Below are 26,000 nucleotides of genomic sequence, written 5' to 3' on the forward strand. Positions count from 1 at the left end.
AACTGCAAACGTCTGCCTCCACCATATGTCAAAATGTGTAGAATTGCATCAAACTTGCTTTAAAACAGCACCCTTTTCTCTACGCCCCATTGTAAAATGCGCAGAATGGCAGGAAATGAACTTCAAAACATAATTTATTTCTATCTTCACTGTCACAGGGGGGTGCTGCTAAAACGTTTTGCTCGCAAAGTGGTAGGTGGGTGGTATGGATGCGCAGACCTACAAGCCACTGCGGCCCCTCACCAGTTCAATTTTGTTTGTGGCCTCCACCCCCATCAAAGTTGCCCATCCCTGCTCTACACTCTCCGACATTCTGTGTATAAGTAACAGTTCTCCAAATAGAATGTGCAATAGCCAGATCAATACTCCATATAGAGCTACAGGCTCAACATCATCCTGTGTAGCGTGGCAGACTGACTCCATATAGAGCTACAGGCTCTACATCATCCTGTGTAGCGTGGCAGACTGACTCCATATAGAGCTACAGGCTCTACATCATCCTGTGTAGCGTGGCAGACTGACTCCATATAGAGCTACAGGCTCTACATCATCCTGTGTAGCGTGGCAGACTGACTCCATATGGCTGGACCATGTAGAGCCTGTTATTCTATAGGTTGCTTTAACAGAGGTGATGGGGGCATAACCTTTGGGGTCAAGCGGGGTGCCATAGGACCTCTGAACAGGCAAGCGTGTGCGAAAGCACTGAGGCCCAGTTCTGAAACATGTTTGGAAATGATGTACTTGCTTCCTCAGACTGTAATCACTGATAGGCGAAAGCGATGTCATTGAACCACTGCTTATACCAATCTAATTGCGTTAGATCAGTGACTAGACTTCAAGGAAGAGAGGAGGCATGTTAAACTATTTTAAAATGGGGCCACTGACAAATTGTTGCATATTCCAACAAATAACTCAAACAAAACAAGAGTCCAAGAAGTGGTTAAAGGTCAATATTCAGGGTCATACGTACCCTTTGGGGTCGAGGAGGTCGCGGACCTTCTCGTTGTATATCTCCATGTAGGACACCTCTATGGTGAAGCCTTCCCCCTCCCTCTGCTCCTGCAGGGTGCGGTCAAACAGAGAGCTGCAGAGCCGTGGGATCAGACCTGGAGAGTCCACAGAACCCATCATGGTGTACGACTTTCCTGAACCTGGAGGGACACACACGCAGCCAATGGATGAGAGCAGCCGTTAGGAGACAACCAATGAACTTCAACCTGTTTTAAACTTGAAACTGTAAAACTCCGTTCCATTCCAACAATATGAGGCCAGTTAGTAGTGTCATAACATGCCTGTCTGTCCGTAGGCGAAGATGCAGGCGTTGTAGCCCTGGAAGGCGTTGTGCAAAAGACTCTCCCCAAGGCACTGGAACACCACGTCCTGACCTGGAGACAACCACCAGGCAACATTACACAATACAATATAAAACCCTACAATGTGACTTGACTGATCCCCTTCGGGGTGATTTAGAAATCATCTGGAGCACACTAACACAATTACAAGATAATGGACCCGTTATGCATGTGTAACAAGTGTTAATTCATATAGGACCTTCAGACTGTATACATGAACAGTGTAAGAAACAGCATAGGTACAATAGGCCCTAGTTGGGTTTTGGCCTACAGCACAAAGAGGTGGATGACTAGCAGGTCTGACAGGAATATTTGACATTTAAATTAAGCCAAACACCTAGAGATCCATCCAAGCAAGTAAACATCAAAGAAAATTCAGGTGGGATCCTTAAACCTGAAACCTGAATACCTGAAAACCACCTGGACAGACCTATAGCTGGGGTGCATTCAACAGGACGCACTGTTAAGGGAACACTGAGATAGAAATATGTTACATAGAACAAATAGGCCTCTGTAGGCCGTCATGTAGAACAAGGAATAGTGTCGACTATTTGTGGCATTTCTACCTGCAACGTTCGATAACGTTTGGCAACTGAATGTGGAAACAAAAACTGACCCGCAAACTTGTCCTTTTCCGACTCGTCCATGGACCAGAAACAGTAGTCATAGGCGAAGGTCTGAGGGGACGAGAGACCGAGGACACAATGAAACTAAATAGTTTACAACACATTTATAACAACTGTAATCCAGCAGGCAAAACACTTTGAAATGATCAGTTGAAATGACATTGTTATGACGTTATTTCTAACAGTTTTTCCCCGTTGGGTGGTTCTTGTTGAGCACAGGCAGTGATAAACATGGCATACAAATTAGCCTAACAGTTTTTGAACATGTCAATATACAGTCGTGGCCAAAAATTGAGAATGACACAATTATTAATTTTCACAAAGTCTGCTGCCTCAGTTTGTATGATGGCAATTTGCATATACTCCAGAATGTATGAAGAGTGATCAGATGAATTGCAAAGTCCCTCTTTGCCATGCAAATTAACTGAATCCCCCAAAAAACATTTCCACTGCATTTCAGTCCTGCCACAAAAGGACCAGCTGACATCATGTCAGTGAGTCTCTCGTTAACACAGGTGTGTTAACGAGGACAAGGCTGGAGATCACTCTGTCATGCTGATTGAGTTCGAATAACAGACTGGAAGCTTCAAAAGGAGGGTGGTGCTTGGAATCATTGTTCTTCCTCTGTCAATCATGGTTACCTGCAAGGAAACACCTGCCGTCATCATTGCTTTACACAAAAAGGGCTTCACAGGCAAGGATATTGCTGCCAGTAAGAGGAAAAACATCAGGGACAGACTGATATTCTGCAAAACGTACAGGGATTGGACAGCTGAGGATTGGGGTAAAGTCATTTTCTCTGATGAATCCCTGTTCTGATTGTTTGGGGCATCCGAAAAAAAGCTTGTCCGGAGAAGACAAGGTGAGTGCTACCATCAGTCCTGTGTCATGCCAACAGTAAAGCATCCTGAGACCATTCATGTGTGGGGTTGCTTCTCAGCCAAGGGAGTGGGCTCACTCACAATTTTGCCTAAGAACACAGCCATGAATAAAGAATGGTACCAACACATCCTCTGAGAGCAACTTCTCCCAACCATCCAGGAACAGTTTTGTGACGAACAATGCCTTTTCCAGCATGATGAAGCACTTTGCCATAAGGCAAAAGTGATAACTAAGTGGCTCGGGGAACAAAACATTGATATTTTGGGTCCATGGCCAGGAAACTCTCCAGACCTTAATCCCATTGAGAACTTGTGGTCAATCCTCAAGAGGCGGGTGGACAAACAAAAACCCACAAATTCTGACAAACTCCAAGCATTGATTATGCAAGAATCAGTCAGGATGTGGCCCAGAAGTTAATTGACAGCATGCCAGGGCAGATTGCAGAGGTCTTGAAAAAGAAGGGTCAACACTGCAAATGGACTCTTTGCATCAATTTCATGTAATTGTCAATAAAAGCCTGACACTATTGAAATGCGTGTAATTATACTTCAGTATTCCATAGTAACATTGACAAAAATATCTAAAGACACTGAAGCAGCAAACTTTGTGAAAATGTATATTTGTGTCATTCTCAAAACTTTTGGCCACGACTGTACAAGTACAATGATTGCTATATAATCACAGCTTCACAAAGTAGCTAGTGTGTCAACACAGAGACCATTATCAGCATTGACAACCAAGCATTAACACAAATCAGTAATAATGTACTGGACAGGGCTTACCTTGGTCTGACTCCTGAGGAAATTCACACAGGCGTTAGAGGTCAAAGGATGGTTACATGGGTAGAGAGAGAGAGAGAAGGATCATATCTCAGACACCAATGTAAACAAACACCAGTGGTGTAAACCAACACCAGTGGTGATATCATTGGTGCACACCGTAGCAAACGTTTGCAAACAGGAAAACTCTTTGCAACAAAACCAAGAGTTTCTATTGGTCAAATTCAGGTGGGTCCCTCCCTGTTTAGTTCTGTTTGCTTCTGTCTGGTTCCTAGTGAATACACACCAGGACATTTTGATGTACTGTAGTGTACACCCAGAGAGACAATCACACTAACAGGATTTTCTAAGACTGGTAAAAATAGTAAAAAAGTCTGTCACTGTGTCATGGATACACACTGGTGAATGACAGATTAATATCCATCAATAATAACCAAAGACCACAAGGTTGTTAGCCTGTCTGTCAATAACCATTTTACTTGAAGTAGGCTACACAGTTTATGAGCACAATATGGTCTATCAGACTGGTGAAAGAGATTACATCCTATTATCAATCATGTGATCGGCACTTAATAACAAGGGAAGAAAAGACTACAGGCCTGTCTCAATGACAGGCCTACAGATCAGAAAATACACAGTATTCATTCTGTCAGAGGTCTGCAAATCCGCCATTCCTGATAAATGAGGAACAAAAAAACAAAACATGTAAAAAAAAAAATCACATCTCCCAACAAACAGGATGCAGCACAGGCAATAGAGCTAACTTGAATCAAGATGCCTATTCATAAGAATGTAGGCTTGCTTCCACTCAAACTTCCTGCTCTCTTTCTCTCCATTTCTCTCAGTCTGACACTCTTTCTCTCGCTCTCTAAAATGTTCAGTCCTGTGGGTGCCAAGGTCTGGAGATGATAAACCCTTGTTTACGACAATGTTTCAATGTTACTCAACCAGGGTGGGATATTAACGCATGCCAAATGCGGGTACATTTTGTCGTCATTGGTGGGTAAGAATGTCTATTTCACCAGCCACATTTGCAGGTGGTCACACAGAGCATTTGGCTACTAAAGTGTGACTTTGTCATCGTGTTTCTTGTCTAGTTACATTATTTGTTTACACGCTAGGTTGTTTTTCAATGTTAGTTTCAGTTTGCTTCAAGTCATCTGCTTTTTGGTGATTGTTGGTGTAATTATGATGGGGGGGAATGAGGAAGAGAGTAAAAGACAAACTCACAGAATGACAGAGGGAGAGTCGAACAGAGCAGCCAAATAAATAAAGGATTTGTATCTTTCCCTTTCAAGACGATGCTATACGTATTGTTGGAAGTTGGACGTTTAAATACACTTTTTCCAACAATTGTTTACAGACAGATTATTTCACTTATAATTCACTGTATCACAATTCCAGTGGGTCAGAAGTTTCCAGAAAATGATGTCATGGCTTTAGAAGGTTCTGATAGGCTAATTGACATAATTTGAGTCAATTGGAGATGTACCTGTGGATGTATTTCAAGGCCTACCTTCAAACTCTGTGTCTCTTTGCTTGACATCATTGGAAAATCAAAAGAAATCAGCCAAGACCTCAGAAAAAAGTGTAGACCTCCACAAGTCTGGTACATTCTTGGGAACAATTTACAAACGCCTGAAGGTACCATGTTCATCTGTACAAACAACAGTACCAAGTATAAACACCATGGGACCACAGCCGTCATACCGCTCAGGAAGGAGACGCGTTCTGTCTCCTAGAGATGAACATACTTTGGTGCAAAAAGTGCAAATAAATCCCAGAACAGCAGCAAAGGACCTTGTGAAGATGCTGGAGGAAACAGGTACAAAAGTAACTATATCCACAGTAAAACGAGTCCTATATCGACATAACCTGAAAGGCCGCTCAGCAAGGAAGAAGCCACTGCTCCAAAACCGCCATAAACAAAGCCAGACTACAGTTTGCAACTGCACATGGGGACAATGATCGTACTTTTTGGAGAAATGTCCTCTGGTCTGATGAAACAAAAATAGAACTGTTTGGCCATAATGACCATCGTTATGTTTGGAGGAAAAAGGAGGAGGCTTGCAAGCCGAAGAACACCATCCCAACCGTGAAGCACAGGGGTGGCAACATCATGTTGTGGGGGTGCTTTGCTGCAAGAGGGACTAGTGCACTTCACAAAATAGATAGCATCATGAGGATGGGAAATTATGTGGATATATTGAAGCAACATCTCAAGACATTGTCCATTTGGGTCTTCCAAATGGACAATGACCCCAAGCATACTTCCAAAGTATGTGGCAAAATGGCCTAAGGACAACAAAGTCAAGGTATTGAGTGGCCATCACAAAGCCCTGAACTCAAACCTATAGAACATTTGTGGGCAGAACTGAAAAAGTGTGTGCGAGCAAGGAGGCCTACAAACCTGACTCAGTTACACCAGCTCTGTCAGGAGGAATGGGACAAAATTTCACCCAACTTATTGTGGGAAGCTTGTGGAAGGCTACCCAAAACGTTTGACCCAAGTTAAACAATTTAAAGGCAATGCTACCAAATACTAATTGAGTGTATGTAAACTTCTGACCCACTGGGAATGTGATGAAAGAAATAAAAGCTGAAATAAATCATTCTTTCTACTATTATTCTGACATTTCACATTCTTAAAATAAAGTGGTGTTCCTAACTGTGACGACCCTCCCACTCTGTCTGCCGTATTCTCCCTTTGTTCTTGTTTCTTTATTAGGAGGCCGATGGGCGGAGTTGGAAGGGTCGTCAGATAAATGGGAAACACCTGGGCTCGGGTGTTTCCCAGGATAAATGGACCTCTTCCACAGTCATGGGGGAGACTCTCTCCACACAGACACCTTGTTGATTTTGGTTGTGTAGTTTTGTGGTTTTTTTGGTTATTTGCTTTAGCACCTTTCAACACTCTGCATTATTACATTCAAGTATGCAACACACTCACTTACACTACTGATTACTGATTACACATGCCATTGTTACCTTCTTAGTTGCTTTATTTAATAAATATATATTTTTGATACACCTTGTCTCCACGTTGTCTCCCTTTTGTTGCGAACCCTGAGCCGGTTCGTAACACTAACTGACCTAAAACAGGGCATTTTTACTAGGATTAAATGTCAGGAATTGTGAAAAACTGAGTTAATGTATTTGGCTAAGGTGTACGTAAACTTCTGACTTCAACTGTATTTAGATACATGGGCTCCGATCCAATACAGGAAGGATATGTTTTAGTTTGAAACGATTCGGTTTATTAGAGAATAAATTGACACGATTCCCTTTTGATGCACTATTATTTGTTGCATAAACACATTCAATTTCCATTCTGCATTAAAATCTGCTGCTGATGGAGCTAATGAGCTGGGCCTCTCTGAGCTGGATCTGTCCGAGCGGACTTCTCTGTGTGTGTGTGTGCGCGTGCATGCGTATAAATGATGTATGTCTATGGTGTATGTACTATGTAGGCACCTGAGCTGAGCAATAAGGGAGACTAGGAATCTACCACCCCACTACCAAATGAGTCAGGGCAAACCACCACCCACTAATTAACTTGTCATATTAACAGATTAAGTGTTTGAGCCATTAATGAGTCAATAGTTTACCAATTAGCTATGAAATAACCAATGAATATATAGCACAATTTTGTGCCATCTCAAAATCAAATTGTTTTGACTGTTTGGAAGTTTTTACGGAGTGATCTCTCGCTACGGCCATGCAGTGTGCCTCGCAAAAGTGATTGCTGTCCTCGTTATGAAATTATCAACTTTATCCAGTATATCTAAAAACGACCAGATACACTGATTAAATCAAAACTACTGCTGATGGTGAACCTGAACAATAAAATATTTGGTTAAGCTCCGCTTAGCAGGTATAGCCAGATGAGAGTTCTCTCCAGTAGCTTACTTTTATTCCAGTAAAAAAAAAAAAAATGTTTCCAACAGCACATAGATCATAACCTAGCACGTAACATAGGTTGTCAATAAACTAATACAGCCTAATATCACATAAAACATTTTAGCATTTGAATGCTGAAGTTGCCGCGCAGGTGTGCAAGATCAGGAACAGTCCTCTTCCTGCTGATGATCAGTGTGCGAAGCTGGACACAGCGCACTTTGACAAGGCTACTGATATTGCCTGGGTTTGTTCTGCATGCTAAATGACTTATATCAATCACAGTCAACACAGTTATATGCAGTTTAACAATGAAGGAGAGGACGCATCGTGTCATAAAAGAGGAGGTCATTCGGAAGGTAAAAAGAATGTAATATGAGCTAAACTAATTTGGGAACCGGCAATTCGTAATATTAGATTTTTAGATTTTCTGACCGACGCATGTTACATTTGGATCGGTTTGATGTCTGATGCACTTGGAATGTATTCAGACCCCCTTCCCTTTTTGCACATTGTTACGTTACAGCCTTACTCTAAAATGTATTCAGTTGTTTTTCCCCCCTCAATCTAACCACAATAACAAAGCGAAAATGTATTTATTTAAAATAAAAATAACTTATTTACATAAGTATTCAGACACTTTGCTATGAGACTCAAAATTGAGCTCAAATGCATCCTGTTTCCATTGATCATCATTAAGATGTTTCTACAACTTGATTGGAGTCCACCTGTGGTAAATTCAATTGATTGGAAAGGCACACCTGTCTATATAGGGTCCCATAGTTGACAGTGCATGTCAGAGTAAAAACCATGAGGCCAAAGGAATTGTCCGTAGAGCTCAGAGACAGGATTGTATCGAGGCACAGATCTGGGGAAGGGTACCAAAACATTTCTGCAGCATTGAAGGTCCCCAAGAACACAGTGGCCTCCATCATTCTTAAATGGAGTAAGTTTGGAACCACCAAGACTCTTCCTCTTCCAAACTGAGCACACAGGGGAGAAGGGCCTTGGTCAGGTGATAAAGCTCCAGAGTTCCTCTGTGGAGATGGGAGAACCTTCCAGAAGGACAACCATCTCTGCAGCACTCCACCAATCAGGCCTTTACGGTAGAGTGGCCAGACGGAAGCCACTCCTCAGTAAAAGGCACATGACAGGCCGCTTGGAGTTTGCCAAAAGAAACCTAAAGGACTCTCAGACCATGAGAAATAAGATAAAATCGGTCTGATGAAACCAAGATTGAACAGAGCAAACTACAGAGAGATCCTTGATGAAAACCTGCACCAGAGCACTCAGGACCTCAGACTGGGTCAAAGGTTCACCTTCCAACAGGACTACAAACCTTAAAACACAGCGAAGACAACGCAGTAGTGGCTTCGGGACAAGTCCCAATGTCCTTGAGTGGCCCAGCCAGAGCCCGGGCTTGAACCCAATCGAACATCTCTGGAGGGAACTGAAAACAGCTGTGCATGGCCTCCCGGGTGGCGCAGTGGTCTAAGGCACTGCATAACAGTGCTAGCTGTGCCACCAGAGATTCTGGTTTCGAGCCCAGGCTCTGTCGCAGCCGGCCGCGACCGGGAGGCCCATGGGGCGGCGCACAATTGGTCCAGCGTCGTCCGGGTTAGGGAGGGTTTGGCCGGCAGGGATATCCTTGTCTAATCGTGCACTAGCGACTCCTGTGTCGGGCCGGGCACAGTGCATGCTGACCAGGTCTCCAGGTGTACGGTGTTTCCTCTGACACATAGGTGCGGCTGGCTTCCGGGTTGGATGGGCATTGTGTCAAGAAGCAGTACGGCTTGGTTGGGTTGTGTTTCGGAGGACGCATGGCTCGCGACCTTTGCCTCTCCCGAGTCCGTACGGGAGTTGCAGCGATGAGACAAGACTGTAACTACTACCAATTTGATACCACAAAATTGGGGAGAAAAAAGGGGTAAAAAAATAAATATATATTTTTTTAAATAGCTGTGCAGCTATGTGTGGTGTGCCAAACCTGACAGAGCTTGAGAGGACCTGCAGAGAAAGGGAGAAACTTGCCAAATAAAGGTGTGCCAAGCTTGTAGCGTCATACCCAAGAAGACTTGAGGCTGTAATCACTGCCAAAGGTGCTTCAACAAAGTACTGAGGCAGAGTCTGAATACTTATGTAAATGTGATATTAACATTTTATTTGTATAAGTTCCCAAACATTTATAAAAACCTGTTTTTGCTTTGTCATTATGGGGTATTGCGTGTAGATTGATGAGAATTTAGAATTTAACCATTTTAGAAAAAGGCTGTAACAAAATGTGTAAAAAGTCAAGGGGGCTGAATCCTTCCGAATCCACTGCATCTTAAACAAAAATCAGGGACCGGTGTATCAGTGAATCTTACACCCCTAGTAAAATGCCTGAGTACTCCCTTATCTACCCCATGGCTGGGAAGAAGCTTTGCACAGCACTGAATGAACCCAATGACCAACAGTAATATTATACACTAACACACTAACTCACAGGCAGTGGGAGAGACAAGGAGACACTCAGTTTCTACAATGCATTCACAAAAATGCTGGGGATGCATTGTAGAAGAGACACGCATTTACACACACTTTCAGACATTTTGTGTGTTCTTTAAAGGCCCCACATACTGACTATCCATTAGTACAGAAGTGGAATAATAGATGTTATGTCTGCTTTCTGCACATCATACTACAGACATTCACAATGACCACAATAAACATGGGCTGTGTATTAGCTAGCACGTCAGTGGGTGCGGACCAGGCCTCCATGTCTCCGGCCCAGAGGCAGACAGAGCCGGGTGGTGGGCATACCCAAATCAGGCATTAGTGACTAGAACCAGCATAGCCAATCAGGCTTTAGTGACTGGAACCAGCATACCCAAATCAGGCATTAGTGACTGGAACCAGCATACCCAAATCAGGCATTAGTGACTGGAACCAGCATACCCAAATCAGGCTTTAGTGACTGGAACCAGCATAGCCAATCAGGCTTTAATGACTGGAACCAGCATAGCCAATCAGGCTTTAATGACTGGAACCAGCATAGCCAATCAGGCTTTAATGACTGGAACCAGCATAGCCAATCAGGCTTTAATGACTGGAACCAGCATAGCCAAATCAGGCTTTAATGACTGGAACCAGCATAGCCAATCAGGCATTAGTGACTGGAACCAGCATAGCCAAATCAGCGCTCAGGTTCAAGCCCAGTGCAGCTATCGGACGATATGCGGACACACTCATTGTAGCAGGCAATTGGCAGAGGATACAATAGTTTAGCTTGCATGTTGGATAAAATCTGTCTGGCACATAGGCCATTCTCAATAGGAGATAAGAACTCATCTCACAGAGACAGTTGTTTGATGCTAGGGGTGTGGCGGTAGCTGTAATAGACTAGCCCAAGGCCTATAAAGGATTATTGGCTGATTAAACATGTACTCACTTTTTACAGCCCTGCCTGCGACCTCAGGCCTACGTTGCCGACTGCTGAATCAGAAGGAAGGGTGTGAATGAGTGAGAGAGAGAGAGAGAGAGCGAGCAGATTGCTACATGTTCTCACACACACCCCAGCCAACTCCCTTCCAAAACAATGTAGCAACAGTTACTTTGCCCTTGTCCTATCACTGACTGCTCCTCTAGTCCATGGCACTGTTATTATCAGACCCTATCACAACACCATTACATGGCCAGAGACACATGGCCAGAGACACATGGCCAGAGACACATGGCCAGTCAGCAAGGTGGACCACCACAGCTATATGGATGGTTAAGTAGGGGAAACATTAAATGACTACTACTGTCAGATGGATTCTATGCAGAGACTTGATTTGAAAACCCTAGGGCTGACCACAAAAATGACGCCGGAGAAGGCAGCAGACGTTTTACTTGTCCCCAACCGATTGTGTTTTTTGTTTGTTTATTTGCGTACATAATGTTGCCGCTGCCATCTCTTATGGCCGAAAATAACTTCTGGACATCAGGACTGCGATTACTCACCATGGACTGGCAGAATCCTTTTTTTCCTTTAACGAGTCTGACGAGACCGAAGTGAACGATATACTGCTTTCTCGGGAACAGGCCCAGATCCCCGTGATTTGCGTGAAGAGGCGACGGAGAATAAAGGGGCCAGAGGGCAGGCTGAGTTTTGAGAATTCGTAGGCGATCAAATAAACCCCCACTTCCTTCCATTCTGCTAGCAAATGTGCAATCTTCGAAGAATAAAATCGATGACCTATGCGCAAGATTAAACTACCAATGAGACATTCAAAACTGCAATATCTTATGCTTCACAGAGTCATGGCTGAACGACAACACTATCAACATACAGCTGGCTGGTTATACGCTGTACCGGCAGGATAGAACAGCGGCGTCTGGTAAGACAAGGGGCGGCGGACTATGTATTTTTGTAAGTAAGACCTGGTGCACGATATCTAATGAAGTCTTGAGCTATTGCATCTCATGATAAGCTGTAGATCACACTATCTGTATTTTTCATAGCTGTTTACATAGCACCCCAGTCAGAGGTTGGCACTAAGACAGCATTGAATGAGCTGTATTCCGCCATAAGCAAACAAGGAAACGCTCACCTATAGGCGGCGCGCCTAGTAGCAGGGAACTTTAATGCAGGGAAACTTCAAATCTGTTTTACCAAATTTATAATCAATATGTTAAAATGTGCAACCAGTGGGTAAAAAACCTGGACCACCTTTACTCCACACACAGAGATGCATACAAAGCTCTCCCTCACCTTCCATTTGGCAAATCAGACCATAATTCTATCCTCCTGATTCCTGCTTACAAGCAAAAACTAAAGCAGGAAGCACCAGTGACTAGATCAATAAAAAAGTGGTCAGAGGATGCAGATGCTAAGCTGACAAGTCCTGCCACGGACAGTGAGATACCCCAGGCTTAGCTCTCTGACAGCCAGGGAGGGAGGGAAGGTGTGGGTGAAGGAAGGATGGTCGGTAGGGGAGTGGTAGTAATTGGCAGCTGCTTCCCAGTCCTCTTCCCACCAACCTCGCCCCACAGCTTGCTCTCCTCATCCCCTGGTATTCCTATTCCCCACTGGGGCCTGGCTACAGCATGCTGTTACAGCATCAGCAGACCGGTCTGCTGTCTCAACCTGTCTGGGTAGTGAGAGTAAAAGACAGCTTAGAAGCATGCCCGCCAGGCACGCCGACTGCACCCATAAAACATGTGGGCCTTATGAATCATGATATGTGGGCTGGGGGAAAAAGGTTGTCTGATACAGGCTGGAAACTCATTGTAAATAGTTATCCAGACAATCAGACTGTGTGTGTGTGTGTGTACCAGTGCAATATTGTGTGACTGTTTGTTCACTCCCATTGGCAGAGCGGGGACAACCAGGTAGGCGAGATGTAAGCAAACGACTAACTTCCCAGATCCTTTCCTAGAAGATTCCTGAAGGAAAGTGGCTTACAAATTGGACAGTCAATCAAACTCAACACTAAAAACAGAGGATTGTGGAGTCAGAACAGAACCTGCCATTCCCAGCCTGTAGAGTTAAATCTAGTGTCCTCTAGCCAGACAACTTCCCTCTATCTAGTGGGCTGTGCCTCAGACCTCACTTAGATTATTTGGTACTTTGGGAGTTTATTGGCCAGGCTGTTAAGTTCAGTTCATGCCCCAATTAACCCAAACCCTGGAGTGGTCCCAGTGAAGACAAGCATTGACTAATGGAGGCAGGGGGAATCCTCTCCACTCTCCTGTGACGTGCTGCTTTGTTTACCATCATTCCGGACAATAGATGATCCAGCCAGAAATAATCAGACACCCATTTTTCAAGCTAGCATATAATGTCACATAAACCAAACCACAGCTAAATGCAGCACTAACCTTTGATGATCTTCATCAGATGACACTCCTAGGACATTATGTTATACAATACATGCATGTTTGTTCAATCAAGTTCATATTTATATCAAAAACCAGCTTTTTACATTAGCATGTGACGTTCAGAACTAGCATATCCACCGCAAACTTCCGTTGAATTTACTAAATTACTCACGATAAACGTTCACAAAAAACATAACAATTATTTTAAGAATTATAGATACAGAACTCCTTTATGCAATCGCTATGTCCGATTTTAAAATAGCTTTTCGGCAAAAGCATTTTTTTGCAATATTTTGAGTAGATAGCTCGCCATCACGGGCTAGCTATTTTGAACCCCACCAAGTTTGGCCCTCACCAAACTCAGATTTACTATAATAAAAATTGGATTACCTTTGCTGTTCTTTGTCAGAATGCACTCCCAGGACTTCTACTTCAATAACAAATGTTGGTTTGGTTCAAAATAATCCATAGTTATGTTCAAATATCCTCTGTTTTGTTCGTGCGTTCAAGACACTATCCGAAGGGTGACGAAGGGCCCGACGCGTTTCATGACAAAAAAATTCTAAATATTCCATTACCGTACTTCGAAGCATGTCAACCGCTGTTTAAAATCAATATTTATATGCGATTTTTCTAGTAAAAAAATCGATAATATTCCGACCGGGAAACCCTCTTTTCGTTCAAAGACGAAAAAATAAAAACATGGTGTCGCCTCGTGCACGCGCCCCAGTCTCATTGTTCTCTGATCGACCACTATCCAAATGCGCTACTGTTTTTCAGCCAGGGGCTCCAAAGGCATCATTCACCGTTTTGCCGCCTTCTGAGAGCCTATGGGAGCCGTAGGAAGTGTCACGTTACAGCAGAGATCCTCAGTTTTCAATAAAGAGAGCGTAGAAGCCCAAGAAATGGTCAGAGAGGGCACTTCCTGTAAGGAATATTCTCAGGTTTTTGCCTGCCATACGAGTTCTGTTATACTCACAGACACCATTCAAACAGTTTTAGAAACGTTAGGGTGTTTTCTATCCAAAGCCAATAATTATATGCATATTCTAGTTTCTGGGCAGTAGTAATAACCAGATTAAATCGGGTACGTTTTTTATCCGGCCGTGCAAATACTTCCCCCTACCCTAGAGAGGTTAACAAAAGTGCATTTGCGAAAAAAGCACAATCGTTGCACGACTGTACCTAACCATAAACATCAATGCCTTTCTTAAAATCAATACACAGAAGTATATATTATTAAACCTGCATATTTAGCTAAAAGAAATCCAGGTTAGCAGGCAATATTAACCAGGTGAAATTGTGTCACTTCTCTTGCGTTCATTGCACGCAGAGTCAGGGTATATGCAACAATGTGGGCCGCCTGGCTCGTGGCGAACGAATTTGCCAGAATTTTACTTAATTATGACATAACATTGAAGGTTGTGCAATGTAACAGGAATATTTAGACTTATGGATGCCACCCGTTAGATAAAATACGGAACGGTTCCGTATTAAATGTTTTGTTTTCGAGATGATAGTTTCCGCATTCCACCATATTAATGACCTAAGGCTCGTATTTGTGTGTGTTATTATGTTATAATTAAGTCTATGATTTGATAGAGCAGTCTGACTGAGCGATGGTAGGCACCAGCAGGCTCGTAAGCATTAATTCAAACAGCACTTTCGTGCGTTTTGCCAGCAGCTCTTCGCAATGCTTCAAGCATTGCGCTGTTTATGACTTCAAGCCTATCAACTCCCGAGATTAGGCTGGTGTAACCAATGTGAAATGGCTAGCTAGTTAGCGGGGTGCGTGCTAATAGCGTTTCAAACGTCACTTGCTCTGAGACTTGGAGTAGTTGTTCCCCTTGCTCTGCATGGGTAACGCTGCGTCGAGGGTGGCTGTTGTCGATATGTTCCTGGTTCGAGCCCAGGTAGGGGCGAGGAGAGGGACGGAAGCTATACTGTTACACTGGCAATACTAAAGTGCCTATAAGAACATCCAATAGTCAAAGGTATATGAAATACAAATCGTATAGAGAGAAACAGTCCTATAATTCCTATAATAACTACAACCTAAAACTTCTTACCTGGGAATATTGAAGACTCATGTTAAAAGGAACCACCAGCTTTCATATGTTCTCATGTTCTGAGCAAGGAACTTATACGTTAACTTTCTTACATGGCACATATTGCACTTTTACTTTCTTCTCCAACACTTTGTTTTTGCATTATTTAAACCAAATTGAACATGTTTCATTATTTATTTGAGGCTAAATTGACTTTATTGATGTATTATTTTAAGTTAAAATAAATGTTCATTCAGTATTGTTGTAATTGTCATTATTACAAATAAATAAATAAATAGGCCGATTAATCGGTAGCGGGTTTTTGGGTCCTCCAATAATCGGTATCGGCGTTGAAAAATCCTAAATCGGTCGACCTCTAGTGCACACTCACCCACACAAGCACGCACAGCTTACATAGGCCTGGCTACATACCACCGAGACAGCCTAGGGGAGGAAGAGATGGGAGGAAGAGGAAGAGATGGGAGTGGAATGTAACCCTCTAGGTGGTGATAGTCCTGTTACCACATCTGTCCATCTAAACCATCGGAAGAGTCATGAATTTCTCACACACCTAATCCAATCCAAAAGGGCTGCACTACCACCTCAACATTTTTTGGGGGTGGCTGTCAAAAATATGTAATTTCTTCATTAGGCTTATGAGATTAAATGCAGTATATCTGAAGGGCTCTGATCAACTGCAGCCAAACCCAATCTAGCATAGGCTAGTTCTAGTGGGAACTAACATGACATGTACAGTTTCTGCTAGCTCTAGTGTTCCGCAGCATCAAATCATCATTCTCATTCACAAGTGCTTTGTCTCCCTCCTTCTGCCCTCTACCTCTTTTTCTACTCCATTTCTTCCCTTGCATTTAGAGTGTTGGGCCAGTGACCGAAAGGTTGCTGGATCGAATACACGAACCGACGTGAAAAATCAGTCTACGTGCCCTTGAGCAAGGCAGTTCATCCTAATTCACTCCAGTGCGCCGTACTACTACAGTGAGGGATAAAAAGTATTTGATCCCATGCTGATTTTGTATGTTGTTTGCCCACTGACAAAGAAATTATCAGTCTATAATTTTAATGGTAGGTTTATTTAAACAGTGAGAGACAGAATAACAAAAAAATCCAGAAAAACGCATGTCAAAAATGTTAGAAATTGATTTGCATTTTAAAAATGGGGGAAATAAGTATTTGACCCCCTCTCAATCAGAAAGATTTCTGGCTCGCAGGTGTCTTTTATACAGGTAACGAGCTGAGACTAGGAGCACACTCTTAAAGGGAGTGCTCCTAATCTCAGCTTGTTACCTGTATAAAAAGACACCTGTCCACAGAAGCAATCAATCAGATTCCAAACTCTCCACCATGGCCAAGACCAAAGAGCTCTCCAAGGATGTCAGGGACAAGATTGTAGACCTACACAAGGCTGGAATGGGCTACAAGACCATCGCCAAGCAGCTTGGTGAGAAGGTGACAACAGTTGGTGTGATTATTCCCAAATGGAAGAAACACAAAAGAGCTGTCAGTCTCCCTCGGCCTGGGGCTCCATGCAAGATCTCACCTCGTGGAGTTGCAATGATCATGAGAACGGTGAGGAATCAGCTCAGAACTACACGGGAGGATCTTGTCAATGATCTCAAGGCAGCTGGGACCATAGTCACCAAGAAAACAATTGGTAACACACTACGCCTTGAAGGACTGAAATCCTGCAGCACCCGCAAGGTCCCCCTGCTCAAGAAAGCACATATACATGCCCGTCTGAAGTTTGCCAATGAACATCTGAATGATTCAGAGGACAACTGGGTGAAAGTGTTGTGGTCAGATGAGACCAAAATGGAGCTCTTTGGCATCAACTCAACTCGCCGTGTTTGGAGGAAGAGGAATGCTGCCTATGACCCCAAGAACACCATCCCCACCGTCAAACATGGAGGTGGAAACATTATGCTTTGGGGGTGTTTTTCTGCTAAGGGGACAGGACAACTTCACCGCATCAAAGGGACGATGGACGGGGCCAAGTACCGTCAAATCTTGGGTGAGAACCTCCTTCCCTCAGCCAGGGCATTGAAAATGGGTCGTGGATGGGTATTCCAGCATGACAATGACCCAAAACACACGGCCAAGGCAACAAAGGGTGGCTCAAGAAGAAGCACATTAAGGTCCTGGAGTGGCCTAGCCAGTCTCCAGACCTTAATCCCATAGAAAATCTGTGGAGGGAGCTGAATGTTCAAGTTGCCAAACATCAGCCTCGAAACCTTAATGACTTGGAGAAGATCTGAAAAGAGGAGTGGGACAAAATCCCTCCTAAGATGTGTGCAAACCTGGTGGCCAACTACAAGAAATGTCTGACCTCTGATTGCCAACAAGGGTTTTGCCACCAAGTACTAAGTCATGTTTTGCAGGGGGGTCAAATACTTATTTCCCTCATTAAAATGCAAATCATTTTATAACATTTTTGACATGCGTTTTTCTGGAATTTTTTGTTGTTATTCTGTCTCTCACTGTTCAAATAAACCTACCATTAAAATTATAGACTGATTGATCATTTCTTTGTCAGTGGGCAAACGTACAAAATCAGCAGGGGATCAAATACTTTTTTCCCTCACTGTGTCTGCCCCTGTAAAACACATTTCACTGCACCTATCTTGGTGTATGTGACAATAACAATAAAACACATTGCACTTGCAGGCTCAATACTCTGGCTGGAAAAAACTATTAGAACACCCCCCCAAGAACAGACTCAATTCGTTGGGGCATGGACTCTACAAGGTGTCGAAAGCCTTCCACAGGGATGCTGGCCCATGTTGACTCCAATGCTTCCCACAGTTGTGTCAAGATGGCTGGATGTCCTTTGGGTGGTGAACCATTCTTGATATACATGGGAAACTGTTGCGCGTGAAAAACCCAGCAGCGTTGTGGTTCTTGACACAAACCATACCCCGTTCAAAGACACATCTGTTGTCTTGCCCATTCACCCTCTGAATGGCACACAATCCATGTCTCAATTGTCTCAAGGCTTAAAAATAAAATAAAAACATTATTTAACCTGTCTCCTCCCCTTCATCTACACTGATTGAAGTGGATGGAACAAGTGACATCAAGAAGGGATCATAGCTTTCACTTAGTCTGTCAAGGAAAGAGCATAGTTCTTAATGTTTTGTACACTCAGCCCACTCCTCTCTCCCCTGGTCATCCTCTCCTCCCACATAACATCAGCCTCTAGCCCTTTCTTGTCCTCCATTTCACTCATCCCTCCATGATACCTGTCAAACCAGACAGGACGGAATCAGACTCATAAGATGCGCACTACAGGCAAAACAACCTGAAGGCATAGACGAGACACACACACACACACACAACAAGGAAAAACCCATACACTCAGAGGCACACGCTAGAAGTGTTGCACGCGCGCACACACGAAAAAACAAACATACACTTGACGCAAACGACAAAGAGATTGTTGACAGACAATCGAAACAAATATTTCACCAACTAATACATTTCACTTTGTGATATGCCCAACTTAGACAGACACACACCTGTTTCCCTTTATCCATGCACATTCTTTGAAAATGCCTCAGCTGCACTTCTTCAGCTCTTTAAAAACATCCAAAACTCTGGCAGGTATCTGACACGGGACAATTCCAATAAGTTGTATGTTTTGTTTAACTTCGCAATCATTGGTTTTTGTTTTACATACATTTGAAAGTGAAACATCTGAGTATCAACATCACTCCGTTATAGTGGAATTGCCCTATGTCATTTCACTGACACTAAGCTACATAGAACTGACATAAGCCTACATAGCCTATTTCCCTAATAGCTCCAACTGACAGTAGGCTACATAGAACGGACATATTGGCCTACATAGCATATCACCCCAGTAAGTCAAACTTTTGTGCCATTCTCCAATACAGAGAGTAGATAGGCCGTGTGATTTACCCTCTAGTTAGGACTAGGCCCATAGAGGCTTTGAACATGTCTCTTCTATCCTTCCACCACGATGCCTCTGTCTCTTCTATCCTTCCACCACGATGCCTCTGTCTCTTCTATCCTTCCACCACGATGCCTCTGTCTCTTCTATCCTTCCATCACAATGCCTGTCTCTTCTATCCTTCCATCACGATGCCTGTCTCTTCTATCCTTCCATCACGATGCCTGTCTCTTCTATCCTTCCATCACGATGCCTGTCTCTTCTATCCTTCCATCACGATGCCTCTGTCTCTTCTATCCTTCCACCACGATGCCTCTGTCTCTTCTATCCTTCCATCACAATGCCTCTGTCTCTTCTATCCTTCCATCACAATGCCTCTGTCTCTTCTATCCTTCCATCACGATGCCTGTCTCTTCTATCCTTCCATCACGATGCCTCTGTCTCTTCTATCCTTCCACCACGATGCCTCTGTCTCTTCTATCCTTCCATCACAATGCCTGTCTCTTCTATCCTTCCATCACGATGCCTGTCTCTTCTATCCTTCCATCACGATGCCTGTCTCTTCTATCCTTCCATCACGATGCCTGTCTCTTCTATCCTTCCATCACGATGCCTCTGTCTCTTCTATCCTTCCACCACGATGCCTCTGTCTCTTCTATCCTTCCACCACGATGCCTGTCTCTTCTATCCTTCCACCACGATGCCTCTGTCTCTTCTATCCTTCCACCACGATGCCTGTCTCTTCTATCCTTCCACCACGATGCCTCTGTCTCTTCTATCCTTCCACCACGATGCCTCTGTCTCTTCTATCCTTCCATCACAATGCCTCTGTCTCTTCTATCCTTCCACCGCCCCCCTTCCTTTTATCTCTGGCTTTTCCCATCATACTCATCTCTCCCAGACCAGGGGCCGTGTCTCGCGCACACACACACACACACACACACACACACACACACACACACACACACACACACACACACACACACACACACACACACACACACACACACACACACACACAGAGAGAGAAAACCCCCCAGCCCATAATTTCCCCCAATTTCTTCCCAAGAACTTAGTGAACACTGTATAGTCCAGTGAGTCAGTATAAACCCTGCAGCCCCACAGCACAGCTCAGTCTAACCAACCCTCGCCGACAGCACAGCTCAATCTAACCAACCCTCGCAGACAGCACAGCTCAATCTAACCAACCCTCGCCAACAGCACAGCTCAATCTAACCAACCCTCGCCGACAGCACAGCTCAATCTAACCAACCCTCGCCGACAGCACAGCTCAATCTAACCAACCCTCGCCGACAGCACAGCTCAATCTAACCAACCCTCGCCGACAGCACAGCTCAATCTAACCAACCCTCGCCGACAGCACAGCTCAATCTAACCAACCCTCGCCGACAGCACAGCTCAATCTAACCAACCCTCGCCGACAGCACAGCTCAATCTAACCAACCCTCGCCAACAGCACAACTCAATCTAACCAACCCTCGCCAACAACACAGCTCAATCTAACCAACCCTCGCCAATGCCTTGTTACTGGATGTCTTTCTTGCCCAGTTTGACCGTAAAGAAGAGGAGAACCCTCCCGCCCCCCAGCCATAACCCACTCAGAGGTTGACGGTCGCCACACTGACAGCTGTCACAGCGAGTCAGGGGCCGGGATGCAGCACTGGGTTGGGGGGGGGGGGGGGGATTTCAGACTCCAGAGGGCTGTGAGGGGCCCCGTCCCGCACCCCATAACCCAGTTACACATCACGCGACACGGCCCACCGGCCAATGAGAGGAGAGAGGGAGGCAGTCAGGAGACTGAGTGCCGCCCGCCAGCCTGTCCTCCCTCGTTCTCTGGATCTCTCTGTTACGATCGCAGTCACTTAAAAAAATAAGTTTCCGCGTGGATGCACGCTGCCCGCTCACTCCCCTCTCCTGTGACTGTGCATGCCATGGTTGCGGAAGGCATGGGGAGAGTGAGTATGGAGAGGGACAAGGTTCAGCCTGGGCTACAGCCTATTACAGGTAAGGGTTAGGGAGGATGGGGTAGGGGACACCCTCCCCTGTGCTCTTAGTGTACTATTGACCTAAATACAGGGATGCAAACTGGTGACCACTCCAATTTGCATACCGTCCCAACAGATCCACAGATGATGCAATCTCGATTGCACTCAACACTGCCCTTTCCCACCTGAACAAAAGGAACACCTATGTGAGAATGCTGTTCATTGACTACAGCTCAGTGTTCAACACCATAGTACCCTCAAAGGTCGAGCACACCCCCATCCTCATCAACGGGGCTGTAGTGGAGCAGGTTGTGAGCTTCAAGCTGCAACAAACTATCATGGTCTATGATACAGCTGCACCGTCAAGAGCATCCTGACTGGTTGCATCACCGGCTGGTATGGCAACTGCTCGGCAAGGCGCTACAGAGGGTAGTGCGTATGGCCCAGTACGTCACTGGGGCCAAGCTTCCTGCCATCCAGGACCTCTATACCAGGCGGTGTCAGAGGAAGGCCCTAAAAATTGCCAAAGATTCCAGTCCTCCAAGTCATAGACTGTTCTGTCTACTACCACACAGCAATCGATACCGGAGCGCCAGGTCTAGGTCCAAAAGGCTTCTTAACAGCTTCTACCTCTAAGCCATAAAACTGCTGAACAGCTAATCAAATGGCTACCTGGATTATTTGCATTGATCCTCCCCCTTTTTTTACAATTATCTATACATAGTCACTTTACCCCTACCTACATATTACCTAAATTATCATGATCATTTTCCACCCATGAATCACAATACACCAGATCAGGCAACACAGAAGCTGCTCCAGTTTCAACTGTTCTGCCTGCGGCTATGGAACCCTGGCCTGTTCACCGGACGTGCTACCTTGTCCCAGATGCCCCTCTCTCTACCGCACCTGCTGTCTCGACCTCTGAATGCTCAGCTATGAAAAGCCAACTGACATTTACTCCTGAGGTGCTGACCTGTTGCTCCCTCTACAACCACTGTTATTATTATTTGACCCTGCTGGTCATCTATGAACATCTTGAAGAACAGTCTGGCCTTAATGGCCATGTACTCTTAATCTCCATCCAGCACAGTCAGAAGAGGACTGGCCACCCCTCAGAGCCTGGATCCTCTAGGTTTATTCCTAGGTTCCTGCCTTTCTAGGGAGTTTTTCCTAGCCACAGTGCTTCTACATCTGCATTGCTTGCCATTTGGGGTTTTAGGCTGGCTTTCTGTACAGCACTTTGAGATATCAGCTGATGTAAGAAGGGATTTATAAATACATTTCATTGATTAACAGAGAGGGCTATCCCTGTTTGTAACTATTGCTACAGGGGAGAAAAACACCATTAAGACACTGGAGCAGAGACAAAACATTGAAAGTTCAATGTTCCACTAGTCACAATGGAGACAGATCAGTTAGACAGGCAACAACGTCCCACCCTCCACATGCTGGGAGCAGGAAAAAGGACAGGGGTGTGGAGGGATACAGATTGGGTTAGGCCTACGTTGTCTGACAGAGAACTCCAGTGGAAGCGCTGTCTGCTCATGGGGAGTGGGACCCCCCCTCCACCACCACAGACACAGATCCACTCATACTGCAGTCATGTGAACTTGGGCCATAGGAGGCATCTGGGGCCCTATGGCAATGAAAGCCTATGGGAGTGGGAGAGGTGCCTCGGTCTTAAATAAACCAAAGAAACTGGGCGCAACACTGAGCTGTGTATACTGCAGACAGTCGTGTGAACTGGGGCCATAGGAAGGCATCTGGTGCCATGAGAGTCAGTAGAGGCTCTATAGGAGTGAGTGAGGAGGGCCTCTCTTTAGCATTCATCTCTCCATCCCAGGATGAGTCTCAGCAGCAGGTCCCACAACATGAACCCAGCTCCACCGTTTAAGTGTCTGGAGTGTGATGGGGAGCAGCCGGCTCAGTCTTTTTCCAAGTTTGAAACCTGTTCGTCACCCCCCACCCACCACCTCTCGCCCCATTGTCTCCCAGATGGAAAGAAAGAGGCAGAAAGAAAAGAAGGAAGAGAAAGAGAGAAATGATAGCGCATCCCTTGTTTAACCCCATAAAAGCCAGTAGAGGATCTTTATGGCCGACAGATGCTAAAGCAAACGTGTGCTTCTTCTTTCGCTCTCTCTTCCCTTTTTTTATTTTATGTCCCTCGCTCCCTAGCTTCTCTAAAAGTAAAAGGGGGTCCCGTGGTCGCCTGGTATTGACCCCTGTGTGACCTCCCCCCACATTGTCGGGGCAACGGAAGGGTTGAGAAACAGAGAAGAAGTCAGCCGGAGGAGAGTTATGCCCCAACACAGGCAGAATGAGGAGAAGAGCAGCAGGCAGCCTGGGAGAGAGAGGAATGGGCCATCGAGTGACACACACACAAGCTCTCACACATAGACCTGCTCAACCCATCTTCCTGACCCAAATCATTGTGCACTCAGCAGGTGATACAGACAGACTGTCGACACGCAAACAGTCATGTGACACTCTCCAAATCACTGGACTCCCACTCTCAACAACTGAAAATTAAATCAAATGTATTTATATAGACCTTTTTACATCACCTGATATGTCAAAGTGCTGTACAGAAACCCAGCCTAAAACCCCAAACAGCAAGCAATGCAGGTGTAGAAGCACGGTCAGCCGGAGAAAAATGAGTCCCATGGGTGGGTGGGCGGGCACGTGCGCACACACACACACACACACACACACACATACACACATACACACATACACACATACACACACCAACCTGGAGTCTCCTTTGCCCAGGTTTCCTCCGCCTGGATGCAGGATGGTCTGGTTGCCTTCCATATCCACAATACATTTTGTGTTCAGGTCCTTTTCTGTGAGGGAGAGAAGGGAAAAGGTTCAGAGTACTATACAAACATTCAGAACAACCTCCAGTTGCACGGTAGGTACTTCATCATGCAGGCACATCATCATGTGACTAGAAAGGAGAATAACCATACACTGTTTACTGATTACATTGTGGACCTGAATGGCTCAGTTGGTAGAGCATGGTGACTGCAACGGCAGAATTGTGGGTTCGATTCCCAGGGCCACTCATGCAAAAAATTTATGCACACATGACTAAGTCACTTCGGATAAAAGCGTCTTCTGAATGGCATTTGAATTCAATCACTTTTTGACAGCATCTCCTATGACTTAAAATAAAACCTTCCATTAGGTCTGTCCCCAACTTAAAAAAATATTGGGTGACCGAAAGTCTGTTCTTTCGACCAATTTATTGGTCTATTTTTAAATGTGTATTTTTACATATAGACACACCCTAAGTGCTTTAATAAAATCAACTATATGCATTGAGCTTGTCTGATGCTTAAAGCTTACCGTTTGATGAAATATGACAAATGCCTCAAGATGGCGCCAGAGATCTAGATAACCAGAAGAAAAAAAGCGTAACCTGACCCAACTATTCTCCTCTCGCTCCAGATTCTGCCATTACACTCCTGAAGTTGCAGATAATAGGCTACATGAGGAGTCCGAAACCTTTCATGTGGAATGCCAATTTAATCTTCCCATTTCTACCTATCTGCGTGCCAGTTATGGTTTTCACATGCACATTTTCATTTAAATTTATAATAAACATCTTCATCTCTCAAAATAATTGTCATGTGGTTAATCAAAATTCTATCCAAATCTAAATCATACAAACAAAAAAGTTACTTCTATTGCCAACTATGTAAAAATAGCCTCCATAAATCCAACAAATAAAAACATTGCAGCCTGCAGGTAGAAAATATCCTGATTAAATAAATATCCTACATATCACATTGGCTACACATGGTCTGTCTGTAACAAACTTGAAACATTGTATCAACTATTAACTTGGGTCTGGCCCGAAGCTAGCGAACTTGCAACATTGTGTAAAATACAGAGCTTCAGAGTTCCTCTGTGGAGATGGGAGAACCTTCCAGAAGGACAACCATCTTTGCAGCACTCCACTAATCAGGCCTTTATGGTAGAATGACCAGATGGACGTGACTACTCAGTAAAAAGGCATGACAGCCCGCTTGGAGTTTGCCAAAAGGCAACTAAAGGACTCTCAGACCATGAGAAACAAGTTTCTCTGGTCTGAAGAAACCAAGACTGAACTCCTTGACCTGAATGCCGAGCATCACATCTGGAGGAAACCTGGCACTATTTCTACAGGGAAGCATGGTGGTGGCAGCATCATGCTGTAGGGATATTTTTCAGCAGCAGGGACTGGGAGACTAGTCAGGATTGAGGGAAAGATGAATGGAGCAAAGTACAGAGAGATCCTTGATGAAAACCTGCTCCAGGGCCCTCGGGACCTCAGAATGGGGCGAAAGGTTCACCTTCCAACAGGACAACGACACTAAGCACAAAGCCAAATCAAAGCAGGAGCGGCTTCGGGACAAGTTTCTGAATGTCCTTGAGAGGCCCAGCCAGAGCCCGGACTTGAACCCGATCTAACATCTCTGGAGAGACCTGAAAATAGCTGTGCAGCAACGCTCCCCATCCAACCTGACAGAGCTTGAGAGGATCTGCAGAGAAAAATGGGAGAAACTCCCCAAATACAGGTGTGCCAAGCTTGTAGCGTCATACCCAAGAAGACTTGTGACTAATTTCTGCCAAAGATGCTTCAACAAA

The 26,000-nt window shown here is 44.7% G+C and overlaps 1 protein-coding gene across 7 annotated transcripts in view; it reads right to left on the bottom strand.

Annotated features, from left to right (window-relative positions):
* Window positions 1–26,000, bottom strand: part of LOC115172815 (kinesin-like protein KIF13B) — a 74,315-nt gene that overhangs the window by 34,269 nt on the left and 14,046 nt on the right. For all 7 annotated transcript variants that reach the window (XM_029730594.1, XM_029730593.1, XM_029730590.1 and 4 more), the window contains 5 exons: window positions 24,118–24,211; window positions 3,643–3,655; window positions 1,969–2,029; window positions 1,293–1,385; window positions 971–1,151 (listed from right to left, as the gene is read on the bottom strand). In XM_029730594.1, the coding sequence (XP_029586454.1) occupies window positions 971–1,151; window positions 1,293–1,385; window positions 1,969–2,029; window positions 3,643–3,655; window positions 24,118–24,211 (442 nt within the window). The remainder of the gene's footprint in view (window positions 1–970; window positions 1,152–1,292; window positions 1,386–1,968; window positions 2,030–3,642; window positions 3,656–24,117; window positions 24,212–26,000) is intronic.

This window comes from Salmo trutta, chromosome 33, assembly GCF_901001165.1.
Source record: "Salmo trutta chromosome 33, fSalTru1.1, whole genome shotgun sequence".
NCBI classification, from domain to species: domain Eukaryota; kingdom Metazoa; phylum Chordata; class Actinopteri; order Salmoniformes; family Salmonidae; genus Salmo; species Salmo trutta.